General features: G+C 52.8%; 2 protein-coding genes across 6 annotated transcripts in view; one reads left to right on the top strand and one right to left on the bottom strand.

Moving 5' to 3' along the window:
• The window catches only part of SIGLEC10 (sialic acid binding Ig like lectin 10), a 61,203-nt gene extending 54,169 nt beyond the window's left edge, over nucleotides 1-7,034 (bottom strand). For 2 of the 5 annotated variants that reach the window (XM_067018779.1, XM_067018786.1), the window contains exons 1-3: nucleotides 5,287-5,452; nucleotides 4,212-4,303; nucleotides 3,433-3,535 (exon numbers count right to left, since the gene is read on the bottom strand). Coding sequence is in view for 2 of the 5 variants with exons in the window: in XM_067018774.1 (XP_066874875.1) it covers nucleotides 4,212-4,303; nucleotides 6,880-6,937 (150 nt within the window). In the remaining 3 variants the exon portion in view is untranslated. Of the gene's footprint in view, nucleotides 1-3,432; nucleotides 3,536-4,211; nucleotides 4,304-5,286; nucleotides 5,453-6,879 lie in introns of those variants that run through there. The other 3 variants (XM_067018774.1, XM_067018781.1, XM_067018789.1) reach the window with 3 other exon arrangements.
• On the top strand, nucleotides 4,908-13,632 carry LOC131744574 (cytoplasmic tRNA 2-thiolation protein 1-like). Its single transcript, XM_059044182.2, is given in 4 exon segments — nucleotides 4,908-5,453; nucleotides 6,901-7,388; nucleotides 7,391-7,513; nucleotides 13,447-13,632. Coding segments are annotated over 4 exon segments (1,146 nt in total). The 5' UTR covers nucleotides 4,908-4,945; the 3' UTR covers nucleotides 13,474-13,632.
• The last annotated feature ends 5,830 nt before the right edge of the window (nucleotides 13,633-19,462 follow it).

Raw genomic sequence — 19,462 nt, 5'->3', positions numbered from 1 at the left:
CACTACTGACACTCTGGGCAGCTTAGCTCTTTGCTGGGGAGGCTGTCCTGTGTGTTAGAGATTTAGTAACATTGCTGGCCTCTACCTACTGGATGCCAGTCCCCCTCAACCCAGTTGTGACAACTAAAAATGTCTGCCAAATGTCCCCTGGGGGTCAAAAATCATCCAGGCTGAGAACCACTGCTCTACTCCTGTGGGGGCTGGGCTATTTCATCTCTATCTTACAGGCGAGGAAACGTAGCTTGTCCACATTTACACAACTAGATTGGTCATCCGAGGATCTGAACCTCAATCCTTAACCACCACATCCCACAGCAGCAGTCTCCTGCCTGAGCTGAGCGTTCACTGGGGCGCAGATAACTGGAGGATACGAGAAAGGAGAGGTAGGCTAGGAGCAGCTCAGAAAGGGCCTTGAATACCTGGCCTGCTCGGTTCCAGGTCTTCTGCCCAGTGATGCTAGGGACCCAGATACAAATCCAACCAAACCCTTCTCTCAAAAAGCACCCAACCCGGGACCTCCCTGGTGGCGCAGTGGTTAAGAATCCGCCTGCCAACGCAGGGGACACGGGTTTGAGTCCTGGTCCGGGAAGATCCCACACGCTGCGGAGCAACTAAGCCCATGCGCCACAACTACTGAGCCTGCGCTCTAGAGCCCACGAGCCACAACTACTGAAGCCCACACGCCTAGAGCCCGTGCTCTGCAGCAAGAGAACCCACCGCAATGAGAAGCCCATGCACCGCAACGAAGAGTAGCCCTTGCTCGCCGCAACTAGAGAAAGCCCGCGCGCAGCAACGAAGACCCAACGCAGCCAAAAATAAATTAATAAATTTTAGAAAAAAAGAAAAAGGAAAGAAAGAAAAGGCACCCAACCCAAAGAGATGCTGAAACAGAGGCAGCCACAACCCAAGGTGACAGGGCCTCTGACAAAGTAAGGGACCAGGGGCGTAGGAGCCCAGAGGTGGCTTGTTAATCCGAGGCAGGGGAGAAGGAATCCTGTGGACTTCCTGGGGGAAGGACATCCAAGTGGCTACCTGGAGGAGAAACAGGAATCAGTGTGGCAGGAAGGAGAAGTGAGGGACGGAAGGTCTTCAGGAAGAGGAGAGAGCATGTGCAAACACCTGGCAGAAAAAGTTATTTCTCCAGCAAAGGTGGCGACCTGCCAGAGGTGCAGGGGTGAGAGATGAGGCTGGAAAGTCATCAGGGGCCAGGTCACAAACACCAGGCTGAGGGACTCAATCTTTACCTTATAATTGACAAGCAGCTGCAGACAGTCGTCCACCCTCTCCAGAAGCCCTCGACACCAACTCAGCCTTTGCCCTTAGAAACGAAGTTAACGTGTTACAACTGCTGCCCCAGGGGAGTGACGTAAGGAACCAGAACACTGCCCTCCACTCTTTTCACAGCTCTTCCTGAACACCAAGCCCTGTCTCGAATGCTTTACATGTATGAAGTCATCGAGTTCCTCCAATAGCTGCTCTTATGATCCCCTGAACAGAGGAAGCCCAGAAAGGTTAACACACCTACTCAAGGTCACACAACTAAGCAAGTGGCACACGGAGTCACGCGGGCAGGCTGGCTTTCACATCCTCTTTTTTTTTCACTGAAGCCCAGTTTAAGAAGAACCTTTTTTTTTTTTTTTTTTTTAAACTAACTTCTCACTCAATATGTGAGTGGTGTGGAGATCCGCTTAGATACTCAAATAAGGAAACTTTCACAGCGAGAGACTAAAACCAACATAGCAACACCTGACTGTATCCTAAGTTTGGGGTAGAAAACCAGGCACAGCAGAATGCCACTTAAGCCAGGGCCCCTCAGCCTCGGCACGACTGTTATTCGGGGCCCGGGTGATTCTTCGCTGTGGGAGGCCATCCTGTGCAGAGTATGTTTACCAGCATCCCTGGCCTCTGACTGCCCGATAGCAGTCACACCCTTCCCTCTGCACCCCAGTCGCGACCATCAAAAAGGTCTCCAGACGTTGCCAAATGTTCTCTTGGGGATAAACTCACACCCAACTGAGAACTGCCTTAGATTATCTGTAGGTTGCCTGAGATTTTGAAATTCCCAACTCACGGCTTGCTTTAAAAGAAAACTTAGGCCTAGCCCCCCAGAAAAGGCAGCCATGCCTGGTTATGAGACTTAAATGAGACGAAAATTATAAAAGTTTATGCTTTGATCAATAAACACTTTGCTGTTAACTCATTTATTTTCACACACACTCTGTGAGGCAGGTACTATGATTATCACCCCCATTTTACAGACGAGGAACTTGAGATGGTGCAAGGGAGGTGCAGAGCACCGGTATCGGGCACACGCTAACTCCTTATTAAGTGCCCCCCACCCCCCATGCCCTGGTTAGCAGCACCTGTAATCTCTGGGCTCCTGCAACCCCTGAAATCTGGAACCTCCACATCAAGCTGTGCCATCTTTATCTTCCCAACCAGGCCTGGTACACCTGTATCCCACAGAATAGGACCTGGCACACCGAAAGCCTCAGGAAATGATTTACAAATGAATGAACCAGATGACCAGCCTTCAACAAATAGGTTCAGACACCCAAATGTCCCCCATCACTACCCTCTCAAGGGCTTCACAAGAGTAGAGACAAAAGGATCTCAGAATATAACATGCAGGAGAGGCGGCAATTAGGGGGCTGAAGGCTTGGAGCTGGGGATCAGGGCTCCGGTAGACTCTTGGGAAGGTGCTCCGTTTTTTTGGTTTGGGGGGACTTGTTCCCCGGGGAACCCTCCGTCTCACGGGTCTCACCTGCCCTCCATCCCGAGCTCTGCCTTCAACTCCACCAGGCAGGAGGCGTGAGCACTGGTCCCTGACCCAGGTGCGCGCATATCTGCTCACCACATTCATGCCCCGAACCCGCGTAGAGAACCGCAAACCACTACCTTTCGGCTCCGCGCAAGCATAACGCCCCCAGTCCGCACGGCGGCGGTCCTCAGCCTGGGCGCACACCCGTTCTCACGTCGGTGGGGGCGCGCTCAAGAACCCAAACTGTATCCCCGCTCCTTGCAATCGGTCCGCCGCCCTCGCTACCTCTCCCTTTTGCACCCCTAAGCCCTTCGTACCCCGCCCTGACGCCTCTCCACCCCCACCACAAACACTACCATGTTCCCACAAGAGCAGAAAATCTGAAAAACATCCATCTTTGGAATAAACCACGGCGCGCAGCGCAGGTCACCAGCCAAATCACACGCCTCGCCAGCTCTTGCGCAGGCGCACTCGAAAATCGAACCGCACTGGCATGGAGCATTCTGGGAGCCGTAGGCGGGAGCGAAGGACACCACCGCGAGAATCGCCGGGAGTTGTAGGCCCAGCTTGTCCGAGACCGCAAGCGCTCCAGGCCGAACCGCCGCACGGCCACCTGGTGGGATTCATTCGCGGGTTGACCCAAAGCCTTCTGGGAGTTGTAGTTATTTTACCTGCTTCCGCGTTTTCTCTGAGCCTGGACCGTCCGGCGCGGGTTCTACTCAGGTGAGTGCCTCCTCCCGCGGCGCGTCGATCTCGGCCCTTGGTCGCGCTGCCCTGGAGCGGTTGACGGTCTCCATATTTCTCTCCCACGCATTCGGTAGGCATCCCTCGGGAGATGGCACTCCCCTCCGTGATCCCCCCCAAAGCGGGTCTCCCGGCGGCCCTCCACGCGGGAATGCCCTAAGCCGCTGGTGTCCCTGCTGACCCGCTTTGGACTCTGCCGGCCGGGTCTGACTCCTTGTTACCACCACCCAAGCTGGGTGCGGTGCGAGCACACCCTCTTCTGTCCTGATTACAACCTCAGAGTGGTCAGGGCTGGCCTTCGGTGAGGGTCAGACGGCCGTGGAAGCCCAGAGGAGGCGCCAGATCCAGCCCAGAGTTCTGGAAAGACTTCCAGAGCAAAGGAAGCAAATCTTTGCTTCCTTTGAAGAGCAAATCTTACCACGCCCAAAAGAAATTCCAGATTCTTTGCCCTAAACTTAATCCTCTTACAATATTTCCCCATTCTTCCCTAACCCCCACCACCTCTTTACTAAATGGTCCCACTGCCATTACAAGTGCTCAAGTGAAAACAAAAGTTGGAGTTGTCATGAGTCTTGTTTCATCCACTGCCGTCCCCCAAGACTTGGCAGAGTCCCATCTACTCTGTCTCCGGCAGCGATCCAGAATCTGACCACTTCCCTCCAATTCCACTGTCTCCACTCTGCTCCGACCTACCGCTGTTGCTTACCTGCATCACTGCAGGAGGAGCCTCTTCACTGGTCTGCCCATGTCTGTCCTTGCCACTCTCCACCCCTCTATTCACACGCAGCCCAAGGGATCCTGTTAAAATAGAAACTAGATCCTGTGACTATACAGCTTAAAACCATCCAACAGTTCCTATTTCACTCAGAATAAAGTCCAAGCTCCTCACCCTGCCAACCTCCAAGACCCCGACCCTCTCTAGTCTTGAACCACCAACACACCTTCCACCCAACAGAACACAGACAGGACCTGCCCTTTCAGGTCCTTTGCATTTGGTATTAACTCTATCTGAAAAATTCATACCACCTTGATCTAACGCCTAACTCCTTCTCTTCCCTCTGGCCTCAGCTCAGAGTGTAATCTATTTATATCTGAAAACTATTTTGGGTGGGCTCCTCCACTAGAACTTAGTGCCTGCAACCTTTCCTGTTTTGCTTCCTGCTGTGTCCCCGGTGCCTAACCAATGTTAGGCACTTTGGAGGCACTGAGTGAATATTTGTTGAACGAATGAATGAAAGCTTAAGCTGAGAATTGAAGGTGCCAGGCCTGCACAGTGCTAGAGGAAGAGTGTTCCAGACAATGGCTTTACTCTGGGCACTATTTAGGCAGCCTGCCGGGAGGCAACGACCCCTTAATCCGGAACCCACGTGTAACCCGCCTCCCCCCTCCAGCCATCCAGGAGAAGCCGCCCCCCCCACCCCGCCTCGCCAGGACCCCGCGATGCCCGCCCCGCAGTGCGCCTCCTGCCACAAGGCGCGAGCCGCCCTCCGCCGTCCGCGCTCGGGCCAGGCGCTGTGCGCCACCTGCTTCTGCACCGCCTTCGAGGCCGAGGTGCTGCACACGGTGGTCGCGGGCCGCCTGCTGCCGCCCGGCGCCGTGGTGGCCGTGGGCGCCTCGGGCGGCAAGGACTCCACGGTGCTGGCACACGTGCTGCGCGAGCTGGCCCCGCGCCTGGGCATCTCGCTGCACCTCGTGGCCGTGGACGAGGGCATCGGCGGCTACCGGGACGTGGCGCTGGCGGCCGTGCGGCGGCAAGCAGCACGCTGGGGGCTCCCGCTCACCGTCGTGGCCTACGCAGAGCTCTTCGGGGGCTGGACGATGGACGCCGTGGCCCGCAGCACGGCCGGCTCCGGCCGCAGCCGCTCCTGTTGCACCTTCTGTGGGGTGCTGCGACGCCGGGCGCTAGAGGACGGGGCGCGCCGCGTGGGAGCCACGCACGTCGTGACGGGTGAGCGCAGGCGCGGCACAGAGGGGCGCGGTGGGAGGGACGGGCGCATGCGCGGGCGAGGGGTGGCCACTGTAAGGCCACTGAGGCGCATGCCCCAGAGGTCGTAAAGGAGGCTGCGTAAATCCTAATTGGAGACGCCAAACAGGGAGGCGGGGACGTGCACGCACGCCGAAGGTTCATAGTCTGTGCGTGTCCTTAGGATGGGCGTGGTAAGCTTTTGGGTCACCGCCGTCATCTTTGTACCCACCCGCTGGCAAGTAGACGGGTGGTAGGGTACTCTCTAGGGGCTAGGGCTGTGGTTCTCGGCACTTTTTTTTTAATGACATTCTTTGTGTCCCTTGTCATAAAAGGAGGGGTATGAAGGGACATCTCCCATCAGAAGCATCTATAGACTGAACGCAACTGTGTCCTTTTCCCTATTGGCTTCTCCTCTTTGATAATGCGTTCTCTGTACCAATCATTACTTAAATAATGGTTGACCACTTATTGTGTGCCAGATGCAAGCTATATAGCCTAGGACAAACTACCTAACCTTGGTTTCCTCTTTCATATAATGGGGATATTAATACTCTCTAGGTCCTAGAGTTACTGGGAATTAGATGAATTATGGGAATTACGGATGAAGCACTTAGACAAGACACTGAGAAACAGTAAACATATAAATGTTTGCCGTTATGACGACGCACAAGACAGTCTCTGCTCCTGTCCGTTTCTCACATACGTAATTATAACCTGATTATAATTATTTCCTGTGCCACTAAGGAAAATGACACAGGAGAACCTAGTGAGGGAGAAACGTGGGGATTAAGGAAGCGTTTCCTGAGTAAGCGGAGACCGGAAGCCGAGTGGGTCACTAGGTGAAGGACAAAAAGGGGGTGGGAGAGGTTCTGAGCAGAGGAAACAGCTTATGCAAAGGCCCTGAGGAGGGAAAGTATGGCCGACTTGAGAAGCCGTAAGACCAGTGTTTTACTATAGACTCAAGTATAAGATGACAAGTTGCAGAATAAGTAGATTTAGCTTTAAATTTATGGTGACTGTTGTTTGTGTAAATATGCACTTACTTTCTCCCTGGTCCTTCTAAATACCATAACCTGCATTCCCAGAGGCACTTGTGTCAACAGCCCACTTGAGCATCTCCATCAGATGCCATTTGGATGTGTGTGCTGTCTGAAGTACACTTTTCACTAAGACTGAAATTCTCTCTGTAGCGTAGAGCAGTTTTACTCACTACCTGAAAGGGCACCGAGCACAGAGCCTGGTTTGCAATCAGAGGGGGGCAGATGAGGGCACCCCAAGTTGCTCCACGGGAGCCTGGTGTGTTCCCCTCTCCTTTCTCGCGGGGTCCACCCGCGGCCTCCCCCTGGCCGCCCAGGGTTCCGCGGGGTCTCCTCCCGCGGACCCGCCGGCCCCCGCGCGCCCTCCTCACCGGCTCGCGTCTCTCCCCCAGGACACAACGCGGACGACATGGCGGAGACGGTGCTCATGAACTTCCTGCGGGGCGACGCGGGCCGGCTGGCGCGGGGCGGGGGCCTGGGCTCTCCGGGCGAGGGGGGCGCCCTGCCGCGCTGCCGCCCGCTGCAGCTGGCCTCGCAGAAAGAGGTGGTGCTGTACGCGCACTTCCGCCGCCTGGACTACTTCTCCGAGGAGTGCGTGTACGCGCCCGAGGCCTTCCGCGGCCACGCGCGCGAGCTGCTCAAGCTGCTGGAGGCGGCGCGGCCGTCGGCGGTGCTGGACCTCGTGCACTCGGCCGAGCGCCTGGCGCTGGCGCCGGCCGCGCGGCCCCCGCCCCCCGGCGCCTGCTCCCGCTGCGGGGCGCTGGCCAGCCGCGCGCTCTGCCAGGCCTGCGCCCTCCTGGACGGCCTGAACCGCGGCCGGCCCCGCCTGGCCATCGGCAAGGGCCGCCGGGGGCTGGACGAGGAGGGGCCGCCGGGTGGCGGCGGGAGCCACAGCCGTCCGGACCCCCGACTTCGGAGCCCGTCCCCGGCTTCTGGAGACTCCAGTTCTCCGCTGGGATCCGACGACGTGGGAGTGCGGGGCCGCCTGTAAATGACACTGTGAAGGTACCCGAGTTACCTTAGCGCGGGCTTCGGTGTGAGGTTGGGAAGGGGTCGGAACCCCTTACCTGTGGTCCTGCAGAAGCTGGGGCTCTGCGCTCCTGGGGCTGCGGAGGACTCCTGGGTGTCTGGGGGACCCCTGGGCCTCAGAGAGGAGAGAATTCAACAACTTTCCCTTCCTGAGCGAGTGGGAATTAGGGGGCCGCTTGCCTGTACCTCGGTGGCGTTCTGGGCGTGCTCAGATAGTCCTAACCCTTCTTGAGCGCCTGCCGTGTGCCTGATGTTTCATGTTTGCCTGCGGTGGGATAAGCAAAGCCATGTAACTTGATGGGCACATCCGTTACAGCAGTCGTGGTGCTTCTGTGTGAGCGCTGTGTACGGGGCAGGCGCTGGGTCCTCTCGTTGCTTCCGCACCACGATCTCATTGGCTGTAGCCTGAGTCCCATAACTGGCCCGAGGTCACCTCGCTGGAGCCCCAACTGGGGGCTCACACCCAGGTCTGCCTGGGGCTCCTCAAGACGGTGTATTTAGTCCTTAGCCACCTTTCCGCGCCCACCACCACCTGAATCTCTGTGTGATGGGTGGGGAGCCGCTGGGTGAGCTCCCCAGACAGATTTCTGGAGGCAGAGCTGGGTGAGCCTGGGTCAGTGACTTAACCTCTCTGGTCTTCCATTTCCTCCTCTGAGAATGGAATCAAAGCCTCCCACCGAAGCACTGTTGTGAATATTTGATAAAGCGCTCAATAAATGGTGTCCGACTTGGTTGTTCGTATTAAAGTTTGGCCACCAGGGGGCTCTGGGTTGCAGGGTTGCTTCCCTGCCGGTCCAGACAGGTGTGAGACCCAGAAACTTCTTGCCTGACCCCTGGGGAGACTTGGTGTCCTCAGTCCCACCTCCGAGCTTTGCTGGGCTGGTCCCTTGTCAGGAGTGCTTCCGGCTCACACCCTCCAGCGGCCTCCCGGAAGCCTCCCTGATTCCTCCCATCTAGGTGAGGATACCTCCTTCCCAGAACCAGCGGCCGTGAAGTGGGTGAGTCCACCCGAGCATCTTGCGGTGGAGAAGGCGCAAGGATGCAGAGCTTCTGCATCTTCACGACCATAAGATGTGTGTTGGGGGGAGGGTGGCTCAGAGACACCCCTTGCCAGTTGTTGGGTGCCCTACCCTGTCAGGATGCCCTTGTGCCCAGATTCCAGGGTCCCCAGGATATAGATGTCAGGTGTCTGGGTCAACACTGGGGAGGGACGGAGAGAACAGGCGCTCAGAAAAGCATGCCACTAGGATGATGTTCATGCGATCTCCCAGTGTCCTGCTTGCCCCCATCCTGGCATCTCTGTTGCTCACAAAGCAACATAGGAAGAGGTCCTCAAAGAGATGGAAAAGGCCCAAGGTCCTTGATCCTCCCTTGCAGCTTTTGACCTGGTCTGTTTGTGGGCGTAGGAGGATCGTGGTGTATGTTGGCCCTTTCCATAAATCAGAAGATGTAGACTCTTTTAGAGTAAACCTAGAAATTTCAGGATGAGAGAAGGTCAGAGCATGAAGAAGCACTTTGTCCTACACAGTGTCCCCAATCCTCATACCTGCAGCTCCTACCCTTTGTGCTTCTCCAAGTTGTACCCCAAAGTGGAGACCAAGGACCCTGCATAGAGTCACGTGTTGCAGACCACTTACCCCTACACACTCACAGCCAGGGGAGTGTGGCGGCAGCTTGGGCTTGGATGGGGCAAGTCTGGGATGACTGACACCACCAGATCGCTTCCTTCTATCTGGAGATCAAGGGCAGCTTCAGAAACAGCAGACATCCAGAGACTCTTTCTGGATTGGGCTGCCCCCACGCCTCCCTCTTTCAGGAGCTCCCCTTCTCCCCAGTGATGACCAGGGAAGTGGAGGCTGAGCTCTTCTCATCCCAGGTCTGATGATAACCTGTAAAGGTGGTTCCTTCCATCCAACTCCCCGCTCGTGTTGCCTCCCCCAGGTGTCCATCTCCAGCCCCTTCAGAAAATGGATGGACTGTGGTCTCTCGCTGCTCTCCTCGAATTCTCTCAGAGCAGGGGAGTGGGGGGGGGGTGCACAGGACCTACCTGAAACAGAATCTTCTCAATCCTGGCTCTTAGCCCAGGCCTGATCACACAAGAAGCTTCAAGGAGGGATGGCTGACCTCAAACTCATCTGCAAGGGGCTCCTCCTGGTCAGAGGCTGAAACTGAGAACTGGGGTGCTGGGTCCAGACCCAGAACTGGGTGTGATGTTTGCAGGTTTCTGGTGTCAGTTTCAGTTCAGAAAGCCACTGGATTTGTATGTGGCTCTCAGTCCATTCTCAGGTTTCCCGTGGGCCCTGCACTCACACCTGCAGAATGGCTTCGAACTTCTGTACAATTCTTCCAGCCTCAGAACGTCTCCCCTCTTTATGGTATCTATAGAAGCTTCCTCTCCTTACCCCGCTACTACTTTTTCCTGACCTTGCCTGGCTTCCTCTGCACTTCATGATAACTCTCTCCGTGCTGTGGTCCACTGAGGCCACAAGATCCTCTCCCCAATCTGAATACTTACCGCTCACGGAGAATAAGGAAAACTTAGAATTTATTTCTGTGACGCATCAGCTAAACCAGACTTCTGATACTTCATTCCTTTATTTGAGCTGAATCAGGACGTGGCAGGGCACCAGGCATAGAAAATGATCGTAAGCCATGTCCTCTGTCATCCAGAGTTCCATGACAGTACGAGAAAGGGATTAAAAACAAGAGCAAACTATCAACCTACTGGAAAGTGAGGGGAGAAAGGGGAGGAATCTGACACAGGGAAGATTTTCTGCAGGGGGTGAGGGTAGAGTCAGCCCCGAGGGGCAAGGAACTGTGAGAAATGCATTGTGTCTCTGAAGCTAAGTCCCCTCTTCCCTAGGATGAGGGGGTTTTCAGGGGAGACTGAGGACGAGTTGGCTGTCCCCTGATGAGCGCCTCTGTCCCGAGGGACAGAACGTCACCGCTCCCATTCCCCCAGCCCTCTTTCCTCTGCAGCTGAGACAGGTCAGGGATCTGCCCCCAGGGGGCACTCCAACCACCCTGCCAGACCCCGGGGAGGTCCTGGCTGAAGGGTTGACGCTGTCCATGGTTCTGGATCATAGCTGGGCACTGAGTTCAGGAAAAGCCCAACTCTGTCAAGGACCCCGATCCGCAGGCGCAAGGTCCTGAGCCTTAGGCCAGCAGGGCACCTAAGTCGGAGGGGCTTCAGGAGGCTTTTTTTTTTTTTGCGGTACGCGGGCCTCTCACTGTTGTGGCCTCTCCCGTCGCGGAGCACAGGCTCCGGACGTGCAGGCCTAGCGGCCATGGCTCACGGGCCCAGCCGGTCCGCGGCACGTGGGATCTTCCCGGACCGGGGCCCGAACCCGCGTCCCCTGCATCGGCAGGCGGACTCTCAACCACTGCGCCACCAGGGAAGCCCCAATCCCCAGGTTTTTAGGAGCTCTGTGCCAGAAACAGGGACGAAGACCAAACATATATATTTCTTGTTCTAAATCACAACATCACAGGTGTGAAGGCAGTTCAGGGCTTGAGCAGAAAAGGGGCAGGCTCTGATTTGCTTTCACCTGATCAGTCTACTTGCTGTACTGAGCCTAGACTCCTCTGCCCGGGCTGTTGCAAATGCCTGGGATGTGAGATGGTGGCCAGGTCAGACCAGGTGGAGTTGGTTGAGAAGCAGACCGGAACCTGAACGCCAGAACCCTTTCAGAAGCAGAGGGTCTGTTGTCTGGGAGGATCCGGAGCTGAAGCACCCGTTATATACCTTACCACAAACGGCCTCCAATCCAGACTTCCCCTATCATTGGTTCTGCATACCAACCTCTCCCCTAATTCATAAAACTTTAACCAAACCCAACTTGGGGAGACAGATTTGAGCTTTGCCTCCTGTCTCCTTGCTGGTCGACCACTCAGTAAAGCTTTTTCTTTCCTCAAAAGCCAGTGCCATCATATTGGCTTCTAGGTGCATCAAGCAGTGAGCATTTTGCTTGGTAACAGTTGCCGACGTGAAGCCACCATTGCCACAGAGGCAAAGACTTTAAGGGATTTTCAAAAAATATGTTTATTTATTTATTTTGCCTGCTCCGGGTCTTAGTGGCGGTCTGTGGGATCTTAATTCCCTGACCAGGGATCGAACCCGGGCCCCCTGCATTGGGAGCGCGGAGTCTTAGCCACTGGACCTCCAGGGAAGTCCCTGAGGGATTTTTAAAGACGAGGATTGGGTGCTCTCCTGGGAATGCGTGGAGTGAGAAATGCATATGAGACACACAAATGGAGAACCAACAGAAGATGCTCATTCTATGAGTCTGGAGTTTAAGGACAAGTTCTAGCTGGACACACGAACTTGGCCCGTCACCATGCAGACAGCATTTCAAGTCATGAGCCTAAGAGAGATCACAGAGGGAGTGAGTTTAATTGGAAAAGATAAGGGAGTTCCCTGATGGCATAGTGGTTAAGATTCCAGGCTTTCTCCGCTGTGGCCCGGGTTCGGGGAACTGAGATCCCGCAAGCTGCACTGAGCGACAAAAGGAAAAAAAAAAAAATAAAAAAAGGAAAAGCGATGAGGACCATCTCCAGGCTCTATGAGCTGCATAGCAGACCCAGCTTCCTGCGGAAAATAACTAAAAATACAATTTCATTTTAAAATAAATAACCATTGTAACTGTTCTGAAAATCCTCGAGGCGCTGGCAGGAGAGAAGAATTTTCGGTCCGGAATCTAGGAGAGGGTGGAAATCCAGAGAGGGAACCCAAGTCACACGTGCCCTGGGGGGATTCTGAACGTGAAAACCTTGAATTTGGGCTTCATGTACCAGAGGATCAAAGTCAGACTAGACGTCAGGGAAGGGAGAAGCTTGGGGCTCACGGTCACACGTAGCTTCTGCACACTCTCAGGCTCTGTCTAGGGGGACGGAGACTAGAGCAGGGCCAGCCCTGCAGGTGGGCCTGCACTCCCCAGTCCCCCCGCCCCCAGGGTTACCCAGTCATTAGTAGGGAGGGAGGGAAGAAGCATCTCTAGGCTCGAAGGTCAAGACCCTGCCCTTGAGACACGTGGTGACCTGGCATCTGGGACCTGGGACCATTTACTGAAGTGCTTGCACCTGGAGAAATGTCTCACTGAGCCATAAAATCCAAAAAACTATAAGGGACTAAAAATAACTGCATGCATGGACAAGTGGGGCAAATGATGAACAACAAGATACAAAAAGGCCAAAACCCGACGGCCACTTCCGAGGTGTGGGGGGCAAAAGCAGGGTCCCGCACGTGATCCCTGCACACGGCGCCACCAAGGCGGTGGGCAGACCGCCTAAGCCACACCTCTGGCCTGACCCACCGATCCGCCCCTACCCCCACCCCCTTTAAGGGACCAGCTCGCTCCACTAAAGAGTGAGCCAGGGCACGTTTCTGCAGCACCATAAAGCCCAGTAAAGCCTTACCTGAATTTCTCATCTGGCCTCTCATCAATTTCTCTTTTTTCTTTTTAATGATTATTTTATTTAGTTATTTATTTTTGGCTGCGTTGGGTCTTCGCTGCTGCACGAGGGCTTTCTCTAGTTGCAGCGAGCGGGGGCTACTCTTCGTTGCGGCGCGCGGGCTTCTCATCGCGGTGGCTTCTCTTGTTGCGGAGCACGGCCTCTAGGCACGCGGGCTTCAGTAGTTGTGGCACGTGGGCTCAGTAGTTGTGGCTCACGGGCTCTAGAGCGCAGGCTCAGTAGTTGTGGCGCACGGGCTTAGTTGCTCCGCGGCATGTGGGATCTTCCCGGACCAGGGATCAAACCCAGGTCCCCCGCTTGGCAGGCGGATTCTTAATCCCTGAGCCACCAGGGAAGTCCCTCATCAATTTCTATCGATGAAAGGGTCTAAGGACCTGGGTCTACAGCACCCTGGTATTATTCCATTCTCTTACCCCATGTTCTGATTCCTCTATCAGGAATGGGAGCACGGACAAGATCAGTGAGTGGGAAGGAAGTTGCATCTAGAAGCTGCAGCGCGTAGACGGAAGCACTAGAAGGAAGGATGCTGATTGAACAGAAACGGAAGCTTCCCTGTAACCTGCAAGGAGACAGGTGACTCATGCTCAGAAAAACCTGAACTCCGTGAAGGGTCTCGGCAAAGCATTTTTTTTTTTTTTTTTTTTGCGGTATGCGGGCCTCTCACTGTTGTGGCCTCTCCCGTTGCGGAGCACAGGCTCCGGACGCACAGGCTCAGCGGCCATGGCTCACGGGCTTAGTTGCTCCGCGACACGTGGGATCTTCCCGGACCAGGGCACGAACCCGTGTCTCCTGCATCGGCAGGCGGATTCTCAACCACTGCGCCACCAGGGAAGCCCTCAGCAAAGCATTTTTAAAGGCCACGTGAGTGAGGGGTGTCCCAGGTGTGTGATCAGCTCGTGCACAGTTCTCGAATTGGTTGATGGTGATCAATACTTAGGCGCCAGAAGATCCGGGGGGGCTACACGCTCCTGATCATCAAGTAGTTAATTTCTCCCATTTGGTGGTGGTTTTTAGCCTCCGAAAAACTCAGGAAATAGACATGAGAGACTATTGCCGGAGCACTTCAGAGAAGGGCTACAGCAGAGGGTACGGGGGAGGGGTCTTTCCCAGGAAGGCCCCGTAGGGTCCTGCTCGGTTGCAAGTCTCTGGGGAAGGAAGAGGCTGGACTGGGCATCCTCAGAGCTCAATACTCGGTGAGAGCGCGCCTGAGGACAAGGCCAGCAAAGCTACAGGGTTAATGATTTTTCTTTTTTCTTTTTTCTTTTTTCTTTTCTTGGCTGCGCTGCCTGGCATGCGGGATCTTAGTTTCCCCTCTCCCCCCACCCCTCCCCCCACCCCCTCCCACTCACACCCTCGCATGGAACTTAGATCCCTAACCAGGGATCCAACCCACGCCCCCTTCCGTGGAAGCACGGAGTCTTAACCACTGGACTGCCAGGGAAGTCCCAACAATTTCTTTTTAAAAAAGGACTTCGGGGACACTGACCGAGTCCCGAAACCCTCAGTGCCTGAAGCCAGTATACTTCAGAGCTTTTCAAGCTAAGTGAGTCAACGCTTTGTTTTGTTTTCTCCATCAGGCCAGCTTGAGCTGGAAAGATGTGGCGTGTGCCTAACCCAACCTTGCCCCTCACCGCCGGGCACACACCCTAACCTAGTCTGCCTCAGCCCCTGAAGCTGCCCCAAACCTCCCCGGGAGACTTGCTTTCAGGGTCCCCGTTCACAACCCTTCTGCGGACTTCTGGGAAACACGGTGACCTATGTTCATAGCTTTTAGCAACTCCTTCTCTGATGCCCATTAATGTAAAATAAAAATGACCAAAACCTGCCGTAGAAATAAACAAAGACCAATCAATGTCTTAGGTCAGGCTGCCATAATGAAATACTGGGGGGCTTAAACAAAAGGAGGTTATTTCCCCCAGTCCTGGAGGCTGGAAAGTCCAAGCTCAAGGGGCAGGCTGATTCGGTTCCCCGGTGAGGGCCCATTTCCTGGCTTGCCTATGGCCACCCTCTCACTGTGTCCTCCTGCAGCAGAAAGAGAGACATTGAGAGAGGGAACACTGCTCATTCTTCTTATTATAAGGACACTAATTTCATCATGGGGGCTCTACCCTCATGACCTCGTCTAATCCTATTTACCTCCCAAAGGCCCTACCTCCAAATACCAGCACTTTGTGGGTTAGGGCTCCGACATATAGATTTGGGTGGGGAAGCAAACATTCAGTCCGAAACAACCAACCAAATTAGAACAAGCAGGGGCTACTTAGTCAGAGCTTGCTGTTGTAACCGAAAGTGGGGTCTGGCTTCTCACTCCTCGAAAGCCAATAAAGAGGGCTTCCCTGGTGGCGCGGTGGTTAGGAGCCCGCCTGCCGAGGCAGGGGACGCGGGTTCGTGACCCGGTCCGGGAGGATCCCACGTGCCGCGGAGCGGCTGGGCCCGTGAGCCGTGGCCGCTGCGCCTGCGCGTCCGGAGCCTGTGCTCCGCAGCGGGAGGGGCCACAGCGGTGAGAGGCCCGCGTACCGCAAAAAAAAAAAAAAAAAAAAAAAGCCAATAAAGAGGCAAGGTTGGTGAAAAGGAAAGTTTGCTTCTTTTGGATGCTGGTAACCGTGGTGGGGGGCGATGGGCAGGACACCTGTCCAAAGGCCGACTCCCTGCCTCTGACAATAAGGGGGCGAGAGCTTTTATAGACAGAGGGAGGGGGTTACATTGCAGAAACAGCACAGGCAGCTCTGACAGTCATCTTGAAATTGGTCATCGGTGGTCTGACCAGCATCATCTTAATTGTTTTAGGTACAGGTGGTCTTCAGTTCCAGGGTTGGTTGGTTTCCATTTCTTTGAGGCCAATTCTCGGAATTGCGGCAGCGTATGTCACGGCTCCAGTCTGGTCATCACGTAGTTAAGTTCTTCCACCTGGTGGGGCCTTCAGTATCTATAAGACAGCTCCCAGGATATGGCTCAGAATGTTACCTGTAGCCCTTCAGGAGGAACTAAAGGTCCTTGACTGTGCTTAGTGACTAAACTATAATTATTTGGTCTCCTTTGACTGTTTTCTGCTCAGCTTTGCTGTGAACCTAAAACTGCTCTAAAACACCGTCTATTATAACAACACCTCTACTACAGTCTAAAGAGACAAACCAAGCATCAGAACAAGACTCTGAAGTGACCCAGATGCTGAAATTATCACACAGGGAATTAAAAATAGCCATGATTACTATGTTAAAAGTTCTAAAAGAAAAAAAAAATAGACAACATGAAAAAACAGATGGTAATGCAGCAGAGAGATGGAAGCTCTAAGGTAGGATCAAAATGAAATGCTAGGAATCAAATACACCATTAACAGAAATGAAGAATTCCTGGTCTGTCTGACTGACAGCAAACTAACACCTCCCCTGCAACGCTGAGATGGGTCCAGGAGAGAAAAATCCCTCATCTCCTCGGGTCCCGGCTTGGGGAAGTGTTGACTTTTTTAAAATATTGAATATTCTAATTCATGAACATGATAGCTCTCTTATTGAGGACTTCTTTAATTTCTCTCAGCAACATTTTCCAGTCTTCAGAGTAGCCGTCTTGGAACTATTTGTTAGTTTTACTTTTAGATTTATTGTGGACTTTCATTCTTTTAAAAAAGATATTGTATTTTTAATTTAATTTTCTGCTATTGCTGATATGGATATAGAAGTTATTTCTGTGTATTGATTTTGGTTACAGCTACTCTGCTAAATTACCTACTAATTCCAATAGTTCGCCCGTATATTTTGTTTGTTTGTTTTTCTTTTTGGTTTTTGGCCACTCCACGCAGCTTGAGGGATCTTACTTCCCTGACCAGGGACGGAACCCGGGCCCATGGCAGTGAAAGCGCAGAGTGCTAACCACTGGATGGCCAGAGAATTCCCTCCCTTGCTTATTTTGTGTTTTCTCTGTACACTGTCTTGCCATTGGAAACAATGACGTTTTGCTTCTCTCTTTCCAATCACTATGGCTCTTATTCCTTTTCCTGCTTCATTGCACCCTCTAGTAATTTCATTACAATGTTGAATAGAAGTGGTTGGAATAGACATCCTTGCCTTTTTCTTGGCCTTAGAGGAAAAGTGTTCAGTATTTCACTATTGAGTATAACTGAAAGCCCATGTTAAAGTACTGTGAATCCAGGGCTACTCACCAAAAAAAAAAAAAAAAAAAAAAATTCTAGATCATAGTTTGTATTTCGTTTACATACAGCTTTCAAAAACTTTTAAAATTCATCAGTCACAGTTCAACACTTGGAGATATCTTGCAACAGTCTGAATGGCTAACTTCTCTTGAAAATTTTAAATATCTGGCATTCGCATGTGACAGACATCAGCTGGGGCTGAGGGGGAGCTGCGCAGCTGTATTTCGCCGCACTCTCCCTGGCTGTGGTCTCCCCTGCACGGAGGCCAAAGTTCAGGTACCATTTGTCAGTATACTTGTCCTGTTGTTTTTCTAACGCCAGGTCTCCTGCACTCACTTTTTTTTTTTTAATATATATTTTAAAATTTATTTATTTTCTTTATTTTTTTTTTTTTTCCGCTGCGTCTGGTCTTCGTTGCATCCCCGCAGGCTTCTCTCTGGTTGTGGCTTTTAGGTTTTCTCTCTCTAGTTGTGGTGTCCGGGCTCCAGAGCTCATGCGCTCTGCAGTTTTTGTGGCACACAGGCACGCGGGCGCACGGACTCTCTCGTTGAAGGCGTGTGAGCTCAGTAGGTGTGGCGCGCGGGCTTAGTTGCCCCGTGGCATGTGGGATCGTAGTTCCCTGACCAGGGATGGAACCAGCATCCCCAGCACTGGAAGGCGGATTCTTTACCACTGGACCACCAAGGAAGTCCCTGCACTCACTTTTATACCTGCTTTTCTACTGTGGGGACTTAATTTTGTATCTTCTGGGAAAATAGATGCACTGACCCATCGAACAAAAGTTCCTCCAGCCAGAGGCTAACTCTCTTAACTTCATTCCTCAAGAGTGGATTTGCTCCAGCTGAGGTAGGAAAACAATCAAAGTCTAAGACCGCCCCCTGCTGGACAAGGCGCGCTCAGCAAGCTTGACTGGTAAATTCAAGGAGAGACCAAGATCTCCAATTTCTTCCAAAACACTTTGGACAAAATTCTTTGGAAATTTATTTTATTGAGGTATAGTTGATTTACAATGTTGTATTAATTTCTACTGTACAGCAAAGTGATTCAGTTATACATATATATATATATGTATACATTCTGTTTCCTATTATTTTCCATTAAGGTTTACCACGGGATACTGAATATAGTTCCCTGTGCTCTACAGTAGGACTTTGTTGGTTATCCATTCTGTACATAATAGTTTGCATCTGCTAATCCCCAACTCCCTCTCTCCACTTTTTACAAATAATAAAATATAAAAGGAACATAGCATGAAAAAATTAGAGAGTATTTTAACTGATTAACTGTATCAAACAAAAAATGGTAGGCTGTAGCAGCTTCCCACTTATTGGAAATTAAAGAAAATTTTCTTTGTAGATATAAGCAATGATAAGACACCAAACAGAACTCGGAAACCTAAGGGAAGTAATTAAGGAAAAACAATGACAATTAAAAATTAAAATGGGGCTTCCCTGGTGGCGCAGTGGTTGAGAGTCCGCCTGCCGATGCAGGGGACGCGGGTTCGTGCCCCGGGTCCGGGAAGATCCCACGTGCCGCGGAGCGGCTGGGCCCGTGAGCCATGGCCGCTGCGCCTGCGCGTCCGGAGCCTGTGCTCCGCAACGGGAGAGGCCACAACAGTGAGAGGCCCGCATACCGGGAAAAAAAAAAAAAAAATTAAAATGGCCTTAGGAGAATAAAATACAATATTTGGCACACAGAAAATAAAAACCAGCGGCGTAGCCTCCAGGGTTGGGACAATCAAAGGATGCGGGGGAAAGAGCCAACCGTGAAAATGATGAGAAGAAAGGGCACAGCTCTGGAGGAACCTAATTACTCAGAGAATTCTTTGTTCAGTTCATTGTTAATAATGAGAAAACTGGGGATAAATGGGTGATTTTTCAGGAACATGTAAATTTCAAAAAAAAAAATAATAATTCTCAAGAAGAGATGAACATGTTAAATAAATTAGTAACTATAAAATAAACTGACAGGGCTTCCCTGGTGGCGCAGTGGTTGAGAGTCCGCCTGCCGATGCAGGGGACACGGGTTCGTGCCCCGGTCCGGGAGGATCCCACGTGCCGCGGAGCGGCTGGGCCCGTGAGCCGTGGCCGCTGCGCCTGCGCGTCCGGAGCCTGTGCTTCGCAACGGGAGAGGCCACAACAGTGAGAGGCCCGCATATCACAAAAAAAATAAAATAAAATAAAATAAACTGACAGAATCATATTAAATTATTTCAGACTATCTACAGACAGACAGTGCTGATTCATTGTAAACTAAAGATAAAAATGGTAAGTTGGGGACTTCCCTGGCGGTCCAGTGCTTAAGAG

This window comes from Kogia breviceps, chromosome 18 (genome assembly GCF_026419965.1).
Source record: "Kogia breviceps isolate mKogBre1 chromosome 18, mKogBre1 haplotype 1, whole genome shotgun sequence".
Classification (NCBI taxonomy): Eukaryota; Metazoa; Chordata; class Mammalia; order Artiodactyla; family Physeteridae; genus Kogia; species Kogia breviceps.
This window is presented reverse-complemented; position numbering and strand designations above follow the sequence as displayed.